General features: G+C 47.7%; 1 protein-coding gene across 1 annotated transcript; it reads left to right on the top strand.

Annotated features, from left to right (window-relative positions):
• The first annotated feature begins 3,986 nt into the window (after positions 1–3,986).
• timm29 (translocase of inner mitochondrial membrane 29) lies at positions 3,987–8,203 on the top strand. The gene is made up of 2 exons (XM_060854923.1): positions 3,987–4,218; positions 7,422–8,203. Exons 1-2 carry the CDS (start codon positions 4,134–4,136, stop codon positions 8,027–8,029), a joined length of 693 nt encoding a protein of 230 aa, XP_060710906.1. The 5' UTR covers positions 3,987–4,133; the 3' UTR covers positions 8,030–8,203.
• The last annotated feature ends 9,020 nt before the right edge of the window (positions 8,204–17,223 follow it).

Raw genomic sequence — 17,223 nt, 5'->3', positions numbered from 1 at the left:
ATCTTTTAGAATGGAGTTTTATCCTGGAGTTCAGTTACTGGTGGTGTACCACAAGAATCTGTTTTGGGGCCAGTGCTATTTATCATGGTTATAAATAACCTGGCTGTAGGTGTAGAAGGATGGGTTAGTAAATTTGTGGACAACACTAAAGTTAGTGGAATTGTGGACAGTGTGGAAGGATGCTGCAGGTTACAGAGAGACTTTGAAAACCTGCAGAGCTGGGCTGAGGGGTGGCAAATGGAATTTCATGTGGAAAAGTGTGAGGTGATTCACTTTGGAAGGAGTAACAGGAATACAGAGTACTGGGCTAATGTTAAGATTCTTGGTAGTGTGGATGAGCAGAGAGATATGTATCTATGTGCATAGATTCCTGAAAGTTCCACCCAGGTTGATAGGGTTGTTAAGAAGGCATATGGTGTGTGAGCTTTTATTGGTAGACGGATTGAGTTTCAGAGCCATGAGGTCATGTTGCAGCTGTACAAAACTCTAGTGCAGCCGCACTTGGAGTGCTACGTACAGTTCTGGTTGCCATATTATAGGAAGGATGTGGAAGCATTGGAAAGGGTGCAAAGGAGATTTACCAGGATGTTGCCTGGTATGGAGGGAAGGTCTTATGAGGAAAGATTTGAGAGTCTTGAGGCTCTTTTCATTAGAAAGAAGGTGGTTAAGAGATGACTTAATAGAGGCATACATGATGGGATGGACAGTGAGAGCATTTTTCCTCTGGTGATGGCTAGCATGAGGGGACATAGCTGAAAATTGAGGTGTAATAGGTATAGGACAGATGTCAGAGGTATGTACCTTACTCAGTAGTAAGGGTGTGGTGTGGAATGCCCTGCCTGCAACAGTAGTGGACTTGCCAATTTTAAAGGCATTTAAATTGTCATTGGATAAACATATGGATGATCATGGAATAGTATAGGATAGATGGGCTTTAGATTGGTTTCACAGGTCGGTGCAACATCGAGGGCTGAAGGGCCTGTACTGTGCTGTAATGTTCTATAAGTTAATGTTATTGGGGCAGAATTGAGCCATTCCACCCATCTGCTGCACATACAATCCTCACCCTATTTTCTTGCCTTCTATCCATATCCCTCAATCTGTTACCAATTAAAAATCTAGCAGGTGAAATTGAGGACTGCACATACTGGAGTCGAGTGTGTGGTGCTGGAAAAGCACAGCAGGTCAGGCAGCATCCGAGGAGCATGAAAATCAACATTTCTGGCAAAAGTCCTTCAACAGGAATGAAGATGGGACCATAGTGGATGGAGCGATAAATGGTAGGGCTGGGGGAAAGTAGCTGAGTTCAATAGGTGGATGGAGGTGAGTGTAAAAGTGATAGGTCGGAGGGAAGGAAGATGGACAGGTCATGAGGGCAGTGTTGAGCTGGAAGGTTGGAACTGGGATAGGGTTGGGGGAGGGGAAATGAAACTGGTGAAATCCACATTGATGCCATGGGGTTGGAATGTCCTGAGGCAGAAGATGAAGCGTTCTTCCTCCAGACGTATGGTGGTAAGGGAGTGGCCATGGAGGAGGCCCAGGACCTGCAAGTTGTAAGTGGAGTTGAAGTGTTTGACCATAGGGTGGTGGGGTTGGTTGGCGTGAGTGTCCCAGAGATGTTCTCTGATGCACTCTGCGGGTAGGCATCCTGCCTCCCCAGTGTAGAGGTGACCACAGCGGGAGCAACAGATACCGTAAATGGCATATGTGGAAATGCAGGTGAAACTTTGAATGTGGAAGGCTCCTTTGAGTGTCCCAGAGATGTGGGCACAGGTTTTGCAATTTCTGTGGTGGCGGGGGAAGATGCTGGGAGGGAAGGGTGTGGACCTGATGAGGTAGTCACAGAGGGAATGGTCTTTACGGAAAGCAGATTGGGGTGGAGCAGGATATTTATCTCTGGTGGCATCCCTTTGTAGGTGGTGGAAATGGTGGAGGATGAGGCGATGTATATAGAGGTTGGTGGGGTGGAAGGTGAGGACCAGGGTGTTCTGTCCTTGTTTCTGGGTGCAGAGGTGGAGAAATTTAGAATAAAGGATAGCACTTTTGCAGGAGGCAGAGTGGGAGGAGGCGTAATCCAGGTAGCTGTGGGAGTCGGTGGGAAATGTCAGTGTTGAGTCAGTCACCATTGATGGAGATAGGGGAGGGAGGTGTCAGAGATGGTCCAAGTGAATTTAAGGTCAGGGTGGAATATGTTGGAGAAGTTGATGAACTGTTCAACCGCCTTGTGGGAGCATGAGGTGGCGCTGATGCAGTCATCAATGTCGCAGAGGAAAAGGTGGGGAGTGGTACCAGTGTAACTGTGGAAGTTAGATTGTTCCACGTAACTGACCAGAGACAGGCATAGTTGGGGCCAGTGCGGGTGCTAGCCCTTTTGTCTGGAGGAAGTGGGAGGATTCAAAGGAGAAATTGTTGAGTGCGAGGACAAGTTCAGCGAAATGAATGCATGTCTGTGGAAGGGATGGGGATATCTGGAGAGGAAGAAATGGAGGACTCGGAAGTCCTGGTCATGGCGGCTGAAGGTGTAGAGGATCTGGATGTCCAGAGTGAAGATGAGGCGTTGGAGTCCAGGGAAGCGGAAGTCTTGGAGGAGGTGGAGGTAATTGGTGGTGTCCTGAATGTATGTGGGAAATTCCTGAACTGGGGGGGATAGGACAGTATTGAGGTACATGGAGACAAATTCTGTGGGCCAGGAGCAGGCTGAGACAATAGATCAGTTGAGGTAGTCAGGCTTCTGGATCTTGGATAGGAGGTAGAACCGGGCACTGCGGTGTTCCCGAGCCAAGAGGTTGGAAGCTGTGGATGGGCGATCCCCTGAGATTTTCCAGACCACACTCTCTACTCCAGTTAAAAATCTAACTCATCCTTAAATTAACTCACTGTTTTACACACTTTTTTGGGGTAGAGAATTCCACAGATTCACGTAAGATAGGTTCTGCAAATTCAAAAGAGAGTTGAGGAGAAAGTAAGTTGTTTGATTTTCTGGCTGTGGATAGCACTGATCTAGCCTTCATTACCTTACCCTTGGTTATTCAGAAAACAATGCCTGAAACATCGATTCTCCTGTTTCTCAGCTGCTGCCTGGCCTGCTGTGCTTTTCCAGCACTACACATTCAACTCTGATCTGCAGACCTCTCTTTCTCCTTCCTATATCTGCATTTTGTTTTGTCTCTAACGCATTTTGAGGATGGCAGACTTTCAAGCAAAACGGTGAGAATGGTTCTTGATAAACAGGTCCTAGTGCAGCTGGGGTTTTGGTACAAACACCTTATCTACTTAGTGAGACACAAGCACTGCTGTTCGTTGCTCATCACCTTAAACTCAGTGAGTATGGAGGTAATCGCTTCAGAGTGGGGATCTGAATCTGCTAAATAATTGAATTGCCTGGAGGTTGATTCTGTTATTGGGACTTGTTCTGAGGAAAGCTCACTGGACCTGAAACCTGAACTCTGATTTCTCTCCAAAGATGCTGCCAGATCTGCTGAGGTTTTTTCCAGCGATTTGTTTTTGTTTGATTAAATACTTCTGCCCTAGCCACGGTGGCCGAACCAAGCTCTTCCATCTAATTTTCGGTATATTTTCCCACGTTGATGGCTGATGACTGCTCAGTCACATCAGAGAAATTTCAAAACATGAACTGGCCTCAAACTTTCTAATCGACCTGCTCAAAGACGTCATTACCCACACCCTCTGGAAGAGGTGGGGTTTTAATTTGGGACTCCTGGTCCAGGGGTGTGGGTACAACCCCTGCGCCACGAGACGGTAGAATAAGGATGTAACAAAGAAGCCGCTTTCAACCTCACTATTCTCTGCCGATAGTTCTCGGTAGCAACTTCCCCTTTAACTAAGTCTGCACATGCGCACTATCGTGGACGGGTTCGTGCAGCTGAGAACTCAGTCCGACGGGAAAACCGTTTAAAGTTGCATTCGTTTACTGGCGATAAATTGATTGAATACTGGTCGGCCTCTGATCATGATCACTGTTTATAAAAACGCAGAGATGTCCTCAGTGTGCCGTTGACCTTTGACTTCTCTTCCTTTTTCTGCTTTTTGGGATCGGGTCCGATGCTGCGTGGCGGAACCTTCCTTTCCTGCCGTGGTTCCCGGGAGAGCCCTGAATCAGGAACACAGTCAAGATGGCGGCGCTGTGGCGATGGTTCCGCTCTTCGGCTCCTGCGGCAGCACCGGGACTTTGGAGTCGAGTCCGAAATAATAAAATAGGTAAAACCTCCCTCGGTCCAGACCGGTTAGAGAATAACCGCTATTCACCACAAAACCCTTGTCAAACGGAACAGGATATTCGGTCCAACTCGTCCATGCCGACCACATTATCCCAACCCAATCTAGTCCCACCTGCCAGCACCGGCCCATATCCCTCCAAACCCTTCTTATTCATATACCCATCTAAATGCTTTAAATGTTGTAATTGTACCAGACCCCACCACTTCTTCTGGCAGCTCATTCCATACCCGTACCACCCTCTGAGTGAAAATGTTGGCCCACAGGTCCCTTTTAAATATTTCCCCTCTCACATTAAACCTATGCCATCTGATCCTGGACTCCCCTTCCCTCAGGAATAGAGCTTGGCTATTCACTCTCTCCATGCCCCTCATGATTTTATAAATCTCTATAAGGTTTATAATCCTCAGCCTCCGATGCTCTAGAGAATACAGCCCCAGCCTATTCAGCTTCTCCCTATAACTCAACCCCTTTAACCCTAGAGACATCTTGTAAATGTTTTCTGAACCCTTTCAAGTTTCACAACAACCTTCCTATAGCAGGAAGACCAGAATTGCGCACAATGTTCCAAAAGTGGACTAACCAATGTCCAATATAGGCAACATGGCCTTTCAACTCCTCTACTCAATGCACTGACCAATAAAGGCAAGCATCCCAAACATCATCTTCACTACCCTATCTACTTACTACTCTACTTTTAAGGAATTATGGATCTGCATTCTAAAGTCAAATCTACCACCTTAATCCTCTTTGTTCCTTTGTCCCTCATCTGTTTGTCCTCCTGCTCAGTAGAGTTGCACATTCTCACCTCTCTTTAGAAATTTCTTCTGAATTTCCTATTGGATATCAGGGTTTACACTGTCTCATTCTGCTGTTCACAGGATGAAACATCATCCACTCCATCAAAACCTTCCATCATCTTTAACTCAAACCTCAGCCTTTTCTTTCAAAAGCCCATTCATGTTTTCTTAGTAGTTATAGCGTCACAGATCTGGTAAAACTTATAAAAACAAATGAACATTCATCAATTATAAGTCTTTATTTTAATAATACACAGCCAGAACTGTAATTTTGAGAGTAGTCCAATCTAGAATAGAGAAAACAGAAACCCTGGAAGTATGGAGTAGTTCAGTTAAAATGTGAAAAGAGTGATTTAACATTTATGAGCTAATGACTTGTCCAAACATTGATGCTGTTTCAAAAAAACTGGAAGACTGCATATCCTGGAGATCAGAAACAAAAACAGAAATTGCTGGAAAAACTGAACAGGTCTGGCAGCATCTTTGGAGAGAAACCAGCGTTAATGGTTTGAGTCCAGTGATGTTCTTCAGAAGTTGATTAATTCTATTTCTCTCTTCACAGATGCTGCCAGATTTGTTACTTAACTCAATGTAACTTGTTAGATTAGATTCCCTAAAGTGAGAAAACAGGCCATTTGCAACAAGTCCACACCAACCCTCTGAAGAGTAATCCAACCAGACCCATTTCTTGACATTTACCTCTGACTAACGAACGTAACACAATGGGCAATTTAGCATGGTCAATTCACCCGACCTGCACATCTTTGGACTGTGGGAGGAAACTGGAGCACCCAGAGGAAACCCAAGCAGACACAGGGAGAATGTGCAAACTCCACACAGATAGTCGCCTGAGGCGGGAATCCAACCCGGGTCTCTGGTGCTGTGAGGCAGCAGTGCTAACCACTGAGCCACTATGCCATCATGTTAAGTTTGCCTCCATACTTGCTGAGTCTATCGCTTCATTTGGGGATCTGAATTTGCTAAATAAATGAATTGGCTGGAGGATGATTGTGTGTGTTATTGAGACTTGTTCTGAGGAAAGTCACTGGACCTGAAACATTAACTCTGATTTCTCTCCAAAGATGCTGCCAGAACCTGAATGTTTTTAGCAATCTAAAATAAAACAGAAATTGCTGGAAAAACTGAGCAGGTCTGACAGCATCTGTGAAGAGAAAATTAGAATTAATTAAATTTCTGACGAGCATCACTGGACTCAATATTAATTCTGATTTCCCTTCAGAGTCCAGTGATGTTCTTCAGAAATTTATTAGTTCTAATTCTCTCTTCACAGATGCTGCCAAACTTGTTATTTTTCCAGCATTTTGTTTTTATTTTAGATTTTCAGCATCCACAGTACTTACTCATTATGAACCTAACCAAGGTTCAATTCAAATTTAGCATAATCTCTCCAACTTTTAATTCAGATCCTCAAGATATGAAACCCAGTGTTCGTTTTATTTTTCTTAAAGGCCTCATTGATCCGCATTATACCTTTAGTGATTTGTGTATTTATACTTCCAGATATTTTGACTCCTTTGTTTCGGATGTAGGGTCTTCTTGTCCAAATAATATGAGACTTCCTTATTTTTCTTTCTTGTTTCATTTTGATTGAAGTCCATTTACCAACAATAAGCTTGCTTTTCAAATATATTAAAATTTACTTTTAATTTGTTGTAGATATCCCCTATATTAACTAGCCTTCCCAATGTGGCATCTGTTGTAAACTGAGAAATTGAATTCTAATTCCAACGTCTGGACCGTTGATATAAACTGTTCATAGCAATAGTCGTCCCGGACCTGATCATTGTGGGACACCACTTCTACCTTCTGCCTTTTAGCAGAAATAGGGTAGTTGGCACTTTGGTCAAAATGAATGGCAGAACAGGACCATTACTCATCTAATCATGGCCTCAACTCTACTTTCCTAACAACATAACTCCCAAACCCCTTAAATATCAAACATTAATCTAACTCAACCTTGAATACACTCAGTTTGGATAAAGAATTGTAAAAATTGACACTCCTCTGAGAAGAAATTCCTCCTATCTCAGTCTTAACTGACAGACCCATTCTCAAGCAGCGTCCCTTAGTTTTAGAATCCCTAGCAAAGCAAAACATCTCCTCATCATCCATCCTATCAACTATTCCCTTCACAATCTTGTATGTTTCGATCAGTCCATTTGCCCCTGATCTTACCAGCCCATCTATATATTCCTGTAACTTTCTTCCTCACTACCAGCATTCCAAAGTTTGTGTCATCCCAATTCTGTAAGGTAGTCAGTGTCTAACCCATTGTTTCATGAATTTTAAGAGTTGGGGAAGTTGTGGATGAACTGAGACAAGAATAGACACTTCCATTTCACATGCTAATTTGTTCTGTTGCAGGTGTCTGGACACGGAGTCTTCTTAATGATTACAAAGAGGCCTGTAAAGAGATTGTTGTGAGCGCCAGAGATCACCCAGGAAAAGCTGCCTTTTACTGTACACTCCTCACAGGGGCATGTGTTTGTGGATACAAAAACCCATGTGACAAATCCTTTCAGGCAACTCTGTTGGAAGCATCAAACCAGCTTTTAGTCTTGTCACCTTGGGTCCGGAACAGTCGGTCAGACCGGCACATCCAGAATCTAGTGACAGTCAAAAACCAGGGCCGACTCCGGCATCAGAACCTGCTCCTCTTCTCTCTCGTGTATGCAGCACCCTATGATGCAAAGACCAGTTTATACAATGCACAATGTGAATATTTGAAACCACAGTGGTCAGATTTTCCAGGCAGAGTTTTGGACATTGGGTTTTTTGGCAAATGGTGGATCCTTAGTTCCAAAATGAGAGACTGGGACATCAATGATGAAGAGTTTGCTTATCTGCCTGTTGAACTGCAAACAGTTACATGGCAGAATCTTCATTCAACTGAGAATGAGAGACTGTTTGAATTAAAGTTCCAGCCCGTCATTCTTGGAGAAGAGGACTCACAGGAGGGGGGTGGAGGCTAACAAATACTGTGCACTGTGCCACTCTAGTTACAAAACATTTTTAAAATTAAGGATAAAAACTTAAGCTCATCACCTCACAGCTTTATCCTTCTCCTTGACTGGTTCACAACTTATAAAACTTTTTTGTGTTGTTATAAAAATGTAAATAAACTTAAATAAACACAATCCCAAGAATTATGCTGTCCTGATTTTCAATGTACCAGATTATAGTACTGGCTATAGTCAATGACAAGTATCCCAGTGGCAAGTTATATTGATACAGAATTACAAGCAGGACATTAGATGATATGCTCAATATACTTATCCAATGGGCTATCCATATGGTTTATGTAACCACTTCACCGTTTTGTCTTTCTTTCTCCTTTATACAGACTGGTATATGGAGTTAGGCCACAGATCAGCCATAATCTCATTGAATGGTGTACCATGCCTGTTTTACCATTGACTATCAAGTGATGCACTTACAGCCTCAGCAACAAATGCATAGCTTTTGAGGATAAAGGAACCTTGTCTTCTAGAAGTGGTGATGCAGCACTTTACTATATTCATGATCTGTACTGTAGAGTGACCTGAAATGCAGTATTACTCTATGCACATCAGGCATGAGTGAATGTGTGGTTGTTATTTGCAGTGGGAGGTCTCATGCCACAAAGTAGTGAATTCAAATAGTGATGGCAGAAATATAGAAACAGACTCTACCTTTTATATAATCACAGGCCAGTACAGCTAAGACCACCATCGAGTCTGGACGAGCCTTTTCAGAGTTGGGCCACTCGTCTGCTCTTTCCCTATACCTCTGTCATGAGTTCTCCTCCCATTATTTAAGGAATTTCATTTTGAAATTGGGTCTCTATCCCCACATTGACCAGCAGTACATTCCAATCCCAAACCTTCAAAGAAATTATGCAACATAGAACAATACAATTAATCTAATCTGCCTGCACATGGTCCATAATCCTTCATTCCCTGTCTGTTCACATGTCTGTCTAAATGCCTCTTAAACACATCACAACTGGTTCTTCTGCTGAGCTTGGAAAATTTGCACTTGTCATCAACCCTTTAACTATTGGAGACAGTTTCTCCATCTGTCTAAACTCTTCATTATCAATACCTTGATGATAATCTACTCTTTATCTGACAAACCCCATCTCAGTCTTAATAAAGCAAGTCAGGAAAAATTGTTCTCTCCAGCAAATGTGTCAGTAACCAGTGGTCATCAGTTTAGCTAGAGGAGAAATTAAGAAAATTCCTTTCATGCAGCAGGAACCCATTACCTGAAAGGCTGATAGCATAAGATTCCATTACACTTTTAAATTCCAATTTGTAATGGACTTGAAGAGAATGAATTTGAACAGTTAAAAGGGAAAAGCTAGGGTAAACAGTTAAATTTAAGGAATTACAAGAAGGGAACAGTTTATAATTTGGGTAGATTTTGAACGGATTAAAATTGGACTGATAAGATTTTAAGGGAATTTTTGTCAATAGAAAGAAATTATATCTGTTGGGTAGAGAGTCTGATAGCTTAAATTCAAAACAATAGGAGGTGATCTCATGAGCTCAAAGTTGAATAGAATGTTTCAACCAAATAGTAAATTCTTCACTTCAGCTACAAACTGTCATAGGATGACTGACTGAGTTACACCGACAACAGAGACAACCAAGAGAGGCACCGAGAGAGGGAGCCAGAATTATATTTAAAGCGGAATACAATTTTAAGTAACCTATAGAGATTATTCATTATAATTTTTGGGATTTCTTTAGGTATTTACATTTTTTTAATTGATAAGGAATATATTAGATTATTAATTGAAAGACAGCACATTTGCCAAAGATTTACATCTTGTATTCAATCAAGATAATCCATAAGAAAAGACAATGTAAAAGGAAAACAAGTTTTATACTATGTGAAAGGAGAATGCTGGTTGGCAAATGAACTCTGATTGGTGGAGGGATGCCTGGAAAATTCACAAGTTAGATAATGAATGACACAATGGTAATTAATATTCAGCAATATTCAAGTTCTGTACCACCAAATGAATATTCACAATAAAAGATTTCAGAATTAATAATTTGTTAATTTCTGTGTAATTTATTCACAGTCAGCCTTGACATCTTTCTGATTGTTGTATCTTAATGGTGTCATTCTTGTGATTAGCAGAGATTAAACTTCCCCATCAATCTCTGCCTCAAGCAGGTTACTGGATAGCATTCAGTGCCCAGTTGCAGCACTTTGATCCCCTTCTGAGATTAGTACAGACCAGTGTTCTCCAGCCAATATCTCTGTCTCAGGCTTGCTGCAGTGTTCCAGTGAAAGACAGCACCTTTTTCCACTTGGGAACCTTGCAGCCTTCAGGACTTAATACTGAGTTCAACAATTTTAGGACTTGAGCAACTTTCTCCTACCCCCAAACACCAGGCCTTGTCATCACATGGTCCACAATCACTCACAACCCATTACCAGGTACTAATAGTCTCCATTAGCAGCTATTCATTTTCCTAGGCTACTCTTTATCCTCTTCTTTGTCTGTCCAACTGTTTTTCTCTCTCTTTGGGCTCTACCTCCACCTATTGTTTACTCCCCTCTCCTGCATAAAACCGTTTTTTTTTCCCAGCTACCATCATTTCTGAAGGGTCACGGGACCTGAAATGTTAACTGATTTCTCTCCACAGGTGTTGTTAGACCTGCTGTGATTTTCCGGCAATTTCCTTTCTTGTCTCTACGCATTTCCCCCCTTATTCTGTACCAATGCTTCTTTTATGCCCTCCTTCATATCTCCTAAATGGTTAAACATCTAGCACCTCACATTTTATATTCCATCTCCCCTCCTCCAATTCCTCCATTCTTTAACCCTCCTTTCTCTCGACACTTTGAGATCCTCAGTTTTTAGATCAGAGTGATGCTGGAAAAGCACAGCAGGCCAGGTAGCATCCGAGGACAGGAAAATCGGCGTTTCGGGTGGATTTTCCTGCTCCTCGGATGCTGCCTGACCTGCTGGGCTTTTCCAGCACGACTCTGATCTAAACTCTGGTTTCCAGCATCTGCAGTCCTCACTTTTGCCACTTTGAGATCCTCAGCCTTGTACCCATGTCAGCTGTTTAAAAACTCTTACCTCCATCTCATCTTCCACCCGTGCCTCACATTAAACTTCCCCTCTCCCCATACCCTTTAAACAATCCCCCTTAAATGGCTACTATCGCTGCTCATGCTTTCCTCTCCCTGTGTCTGCATGGGTTTCCTCTGGGTGCTCCGGTTTCCTCCCACAGTCCAAAGATGTGCAGATTAGGTCATGCTAAATTACCCATAGTCTTAGGTGCATTAGTCAGGGGTAAATATGGGGAATGGATCTGGGTGGGTTACTCTTCAGAGGGTCGGTATGGACTACTTGGGCCCAAAGGGTCTGTTTCCACATTGTTGGGAATCTAATCTAATCTTATCCCTTCACCAAACCCATTTCTCCCTTTTCCTTCCCCCTCAGGCCAGCTTCCCATTCACGCTTTACCTTCTCCTAGTCGTCTTCCACTTCCCAACTTCGTTCTTTCATTCTCCTCTCCTCCTAATCATTCTCTTTCCTTTCCATTCCCTCCCTTCTCGATTTACCGCTCCTCCAGACTTTCCTTTCCCACCTCCCCCCACCCTCCCTTACCCTCTCACCCTTTCCCCCAACTCGTTTCTCTCCTTCACTCTTCACTCCATTTCAAATTCAAACCCTACACTTTGCCCCCTCCCTCTGTTCATTACTACCTTCCCCTAACACCTTCCACCCCAGCAACCAAGGATACATCGCATCATCGTTTGCCATTTCTGCCACTTACAAATGGACCCCAACACCAGAGATATATTTCCCTCCCCACCCCTATCTGCATTCTGTAAAGACCATTCCCCCTGTGACTCTCTTGTCAGGGTTCATGCGCCCCACCAACCTAACCTCTCCTCCCAGCACCTTCCCCGCCACCGAGTTCCTCATTTCCCTTCCCCGCCCTATCTCAGATCCAACCCTCCAGCTCAGCACCATCCTCATGACCTGTTCTACTTGTCCATCTTCTTTCCCACCTCTCTGCTCCACCCTCCTCTCTGACCTATCACCATTACCCCACCTTCACTATCTATCGCACTCTCAGCTACCTTCCCCCAGCACTATTCCTCCCATTTATCCCTACCCCTTGGCTCACAAACCTCATTCCTGATGAAGAGTTCATGCCTGAAACATAAATTCTCCTGATCCTCGGATACTGCCTGACCTGGTCTGCTTTTCCAGCATCACACCCTCAACCCTCTCCATTCTCTCTTCCTCCCTTTCCTCCCTCCTCCTCCTCCCTCCATCTTTCTCCATCCTACCTCTCCATCTTTCACCCACCCATTCTACTCCATCCTCCTACCTCCCTCTCGATCCTTCACATCCTCTTTCCTCCCCCCCCATACTTCCCCATTCTCCTCCCTCCCCCCATCCTTCCCCATCCTCCTCCCTCCCTCTCCATCCTTCCCCAGCCTGCTCCCACCCCCTCCATCCTTTCCCAGCCTCCTCCCGCCCCCTCCATCCTTCCCCATCCTCCTCCCTCCCCCTCCTCCTCCCTCACCCCTCCAACCTCCTCCCTCCACCCCATCCTCCTCCCTCCCCGTCCGTCCGTCCTCCCCCATTCTTCCTCATCCTCCTCCCTCCTACATCCTTCCCCATCCTTCTCCCTCCCCCATTCTTCCTCATCCTCCTCCCTCCCCCATTCTTTCTCATCCTCCTCCCTCCCCCATTCTTTCTCATCCTCCTCCCTCCCCCATTCTTTCTCATCCTCCTCCCTCCCCCATTCTTCCTCATCCTCCTCCCTCTCCCATCCTTCCCCATCCTCCTCCCTCCCCCATCCTCCTCCCTCACCCTCCATCCTTCCCCATCCTACTCCCTCCCATCCTTCCACATCCTCCTCCCTCCCCCATCCTCCTCCCTCCCCCATCCTTCCCCATCCTCCTCCCTCCCCCATTCTTTCTCATCCTCCTCCCTCCCCCATTCTTTCTCATCCTCCTCCCTCCCCCATTCTTTCTCATCCTCCTCCCTCCCCCATTCTTTCTCATCCTCCTCCCTCTCCCATCCTTCCCCATCCTCCTCCCTCTCCCATCCTTCCCCATCCTCCTCCCTCCCCCATCCTCCTCCCTCACCCTCCATCCTTCCCCATCCTACTCCCTCCCATCCTTCCCCATCCTCCTCCCTCCCCCATCCTTCCCCATCCTCCTCCCTCCCCCATCCTCCTCCCTCCCCCATCCTCCTCCCTCACCCTCCATCCTTCCCCATCCTCCTCCCTCACCCTCCATCCTTCCCCATCCTCCTCCCTCCCCCATCCATCCCCATCCTCCTCCCTCCCCCATCCTTCCCAATTCTACTCCCTCCCATCCTTCCCCATCCTCCTCCCTCCCCCATTCTTCCTCATCCTCCTCCCTCCCCCATCCTTCCCCACCCTCCTCCCTCACCCTCCATCCTTCCCAATTCTACTCCCTCCCATCCTTCCCCATCCTCCTCCCCCCCCCATCCTTCCCCATCCTCCTCCCTCCCCATCCTCCTCCCTCACCCTCCATTCTTCCCCATCCTCCTCCCTCACCCTCCATTCTTCCCAATCCTCCTCCCTCCCCCATTCTTCCTCATCCTCCTCCCTCCCCATTCTTCCCAATCCTCCTCCCTCCCCCATCCTTCCCCATCCTCCTCCCTCCCCATCCTTCTCCCTCACCCTCCATTCTTCCCCATCCTCCTCCCTCACCCTCCATTCTTCCTCATCCTCCTCCCTCTCCCATTCTTCCCCATCCTCCTCCCTCTCCCATTCTTCCCAATCCTCCTCCCTCCCCCATTCTTCCCCATCCTCCTCCCTCCCCCATCCTTCCACATCCTCCTCCCTCCCCCATCCTTCCACATCCTCCTCCCTCCCCCATCCTTCCACATCCTCCTCCCTCCCCCATCCTTCCACATCCTCCTCCCTCCCCCATCCTTCCACATCCTCCTCCCTTCCACATCCTCTGCGCTCCCCTCCATCCTTCACCATCCTCCTCCCTCTCCCTTCCATCCTCCCCACCCATCCTTCCTCCATTCTTCTCTATCCTCCCCCTCCATCCATCCTCCCTCCATCCTTCCCCATCCTCCTCCCTTCCCCATCTTCTGCCCTCCCCTCCATCCTTCACCATCTTCCTCCCTCTTCCCTCCATCGTCCCCCTCCATCCTTCCCCATCGTTCCCCCTCTTCCTCCCTCCATCCTTCCCCATCCCCCTCTCTACCCCATCCTTTTCCATCCTCTGCCCTCTCCCATCCTTCTCTATCCTCTGCCCTCCCCTCCATCCTTCACCATTCTCTCCTCTTCTCACTCCATCTTTCACCATCCTCCACCATCAACTTCTTCCCTCACCATCTATCCTTCTCCATCCCCCTCGATTCCACCTTCCTCCATCTTCCCCTCCTCCATTCACCTCCCTCACCCTCCATCAACCTCCTTCCCTACCTCCATCCTTCTACATCCTCCTCCCTCCCCCCTCTATCCCCCTGTGATCTCTTCCCCTCCCTCCATCTTCCACCCTTCTTCCATCCCCCTTTATTCTCCCCCCTCCATCCTTCTGTCCCCTCCATCCTTCCTCCCTCCCCTTCCATCCTTCTCCTCCTTCCTCCCTCCCATTTTTCCTCCATCCTCCCTCTGTCCCATTTTCCATCCATCCTCCCTCCATCTCATCCATCCTTCCTCCCTCCCCTTCCATCCTTCTCCTTCTTCCTCCCTCCACTCTTCCCTCTCTCGTCCATTCTTCCTTTCTCCCCTTCCATCATTTCCTTCTTCCTCCTTCCCATTCCCCATCCATCCTTCATCCCTCCCCTTCCATCCTTCTCCTTCTTCCTTCCTCCCATTCTCCCTCCATCCTCCCGTCCATCCTTCCTTCTCCCATCCATCCTTCCTCCCTCCCCTTCCATCCTTTTCCTTTTTCCTCCCTCCCCTTCCATCCTTCTCCTTCTTCCTCCCTCCCATTCTCCCTCCATCTTCCTTCCATCCTTCCTCCATCCCCTTCTATCCTTCTCCTTCTTCCTCCCTCCCATTCTGCCTACATCCTCCCGTACATCCTTCCTCCCTCCCCTTCCATCCTTCTCCTTCCTCCCTCCCATTCTGCCTACATCCTCCCGTACATCCTTCCTCCCTCCCCTTCCATCCTTCTCCTTCCTCCCTCCCATTCTGCCTACATCCTCCCGTACATCCTTCCTCCCTCCCCTTCCATCCTTCTCCTTCCTCCCTCCCATTCTCCCTCCTCCCTCCCTCCCATCCATCCTCCCTCCCTCCCGTCGATCCTTCCTCCTTCCCCTCCCTTCCATCCTTCTCCTTCTTCCTCCCTCCTATTCTCCCTCCATCCTCCCTCCCTTCCCTTCCATCCTTCCGTTTCTTCTTCCCTCCCATTCTCCCTCCATCCTCCCGTACATCCTTCCTCCCTCCCTTTCCATCCTTCTCCTTCTTCCTCCTTCCCAGTCTCCCTCCATCCTCCATCCCATTCCATCCTTCTTTCTCCCTCCATCCTCCTTCCCTCCCGTCCATCCTTCCTCCCTCCCATTCCCTCCCCTTCCATCATTCTCCTTCATCCTCCCTCCTACCCCCCTCCCCTTCCATCTTTCTCTATCCCCTAATCCTCCCCCTCCATTCATCCTCCTCCTACCTTCTCCAACCATCCTCTTCCCTCCCACCTTTTGTTCCTTGTCCATCCTTCTCCCATCATCCATCCTCCTCTTGCCCCCTTCCATCCATCCTCCCACTTCCAGCCTCCTCCATACATCCTCCTCTCTCCCCCACCCCTCCATCCTCCCATTTCCAGCCTCCTACATTCATCTTCATCTCTCCCCCTGCCCTCGATCCTCCCACTTCCAGCCCCCTTATTCCATCTTCATCTCTCCCCCTCCCCTCCACCCTCCCACTTCCAGCCCCCTCCCCTCCATCCTCCCAATTCCAGCCACCTCCCTCCATCCTCCCGTCCATCCTTCTTCCACCTCTTCCATCTTCTCCTTCTTCGTCCCTCCCATTCTCCCTCCATCCTCCCCTCCATCCTTCCTCCCTCCCCTTCCAGCCTATTCCTTCTTCCTCCCTCCCTCCTCTCGCCCCCTCCCCTCCATCCTCCCACTTCCAGCACCCTCTGTCCATCCTTCCTCCATCCCCTTCCATCCTTCTCCTTTTTCCTCCCTCCCATTCTCCCTCCATCCTTACTCCCTCCCATTCTCCCTCCATCCTTTCTCCCTCCACTTCCATCCTTCTCCTTCTTCCTCCCTCCCATTCTCCCTCCATCCTCCTTCCCTCCCCTTCTATCCTTCCCCTTCTTCCCCCTCCCCTTCCATCCTCCGCTATCCCCTAATCGTCTTCCCTCCATTCCTCCTCCTCTCACCTTCTCCAACCATCCACCTCCCTCCTCCCTTTTGTTCCCTGTCCATCCTTCTCCCACCATCCATCCTACCTCCATCCATCCACCTTTTGCCCTCTTTCCTCCATCTCCCACTTCCAGCCTCCTCCATCCATCCTCCTCTCTCCCCCTTTCCTTCATCCTCCCACCTCCAGCTCCCTCCATCCATCCTCCTCTCCCCCTCCCCTCCATCCCCCCACTTCCAGCCCCTCCATCAATCCTCCCACTTCCAGACCCTCCCTCCATCCTCCCGTCAATCCTTCCTTCCTTCTCCTTCTTTCTTCCTCCCATTCTCCCTCCATCTTCCCTCTCCCCTTCCATCCTTCTCCTTCTTCCTTCCTCCCATTCTCCCTCCATCTTCCCTCTCCCCTTCCATCCTTCTCCTTCTTCCTTCCTCCCATTCTCCCTCCATCCTCCCTCCCTCCCATCCATCTTCCTCCCTCCTGTCCATCCTTCCTTCCTCCCCTTCCATCCTTCTCCTTCTTCCTCCCTCCCATTCCCCCTCCATCCTCCCTCCCTCCCCTTCCATCCTTCTCCTTCTTCCACCCTCCCATTCTCTCTCCATCCTCCCATCCATCCTTCCTCCCTCCTCTTCTATCCTTCTTCTTCCTCCCTCCATCCTCCCGTCCATCCTTCCTCCCTCTCTTTCTTCCACCCTCCCATTCTCTCTCCATCCTCCTGTCCATCCTTCCTCCCTCCCATTCCATCCTTCTCCTTCTTCCTCCCTCCCATTCTCCCTCCATCCTCTCTCCTTCCCATCCGTCCTTCTCCCCTCCCCTTCCATCATTCTCTATCCCCAGTCGTCTTCCCT

Source organism: Hemiscyllium ocellatum, chromosome 45 (genome assembly GCF_020745735.1).
Source record: "Hemiscyllium ocellatum isolate sHemOce1 chromosome 45, sHemOce1.pat.X.cur, whole genome shotgun sequence".
Lineage (NCBI taxonomy): Eukaryota > Metazoa > Chordata > Chondrichthyes > Orectolobiformes > Hemiscylliidae > Hemiscyllium > Hemiscyllium ocellatum.
Note: the sequence above shows the minus strand (reverse complement) of the source record. Positions and strands in the feature narration are given on the sequence as shown.

Excerpts from the sequence above, each read along its gene's own strand:
- timm29 (XM_060854923.1), top strand. The coding sequence starts at position 4,134 with ATGGCGGCGCTGTGGCGATGGTTCCGCTCTTCGGCTCCTGCGGCAGCA. Across the intron at positions 4,219-7,421 it reads AGTCCGAAATAATAAAATAG|GTGTCTGGACACGGAGTCTT; the intron begins GTAAAACCTCCC and ends GTTCTGTTGCAG.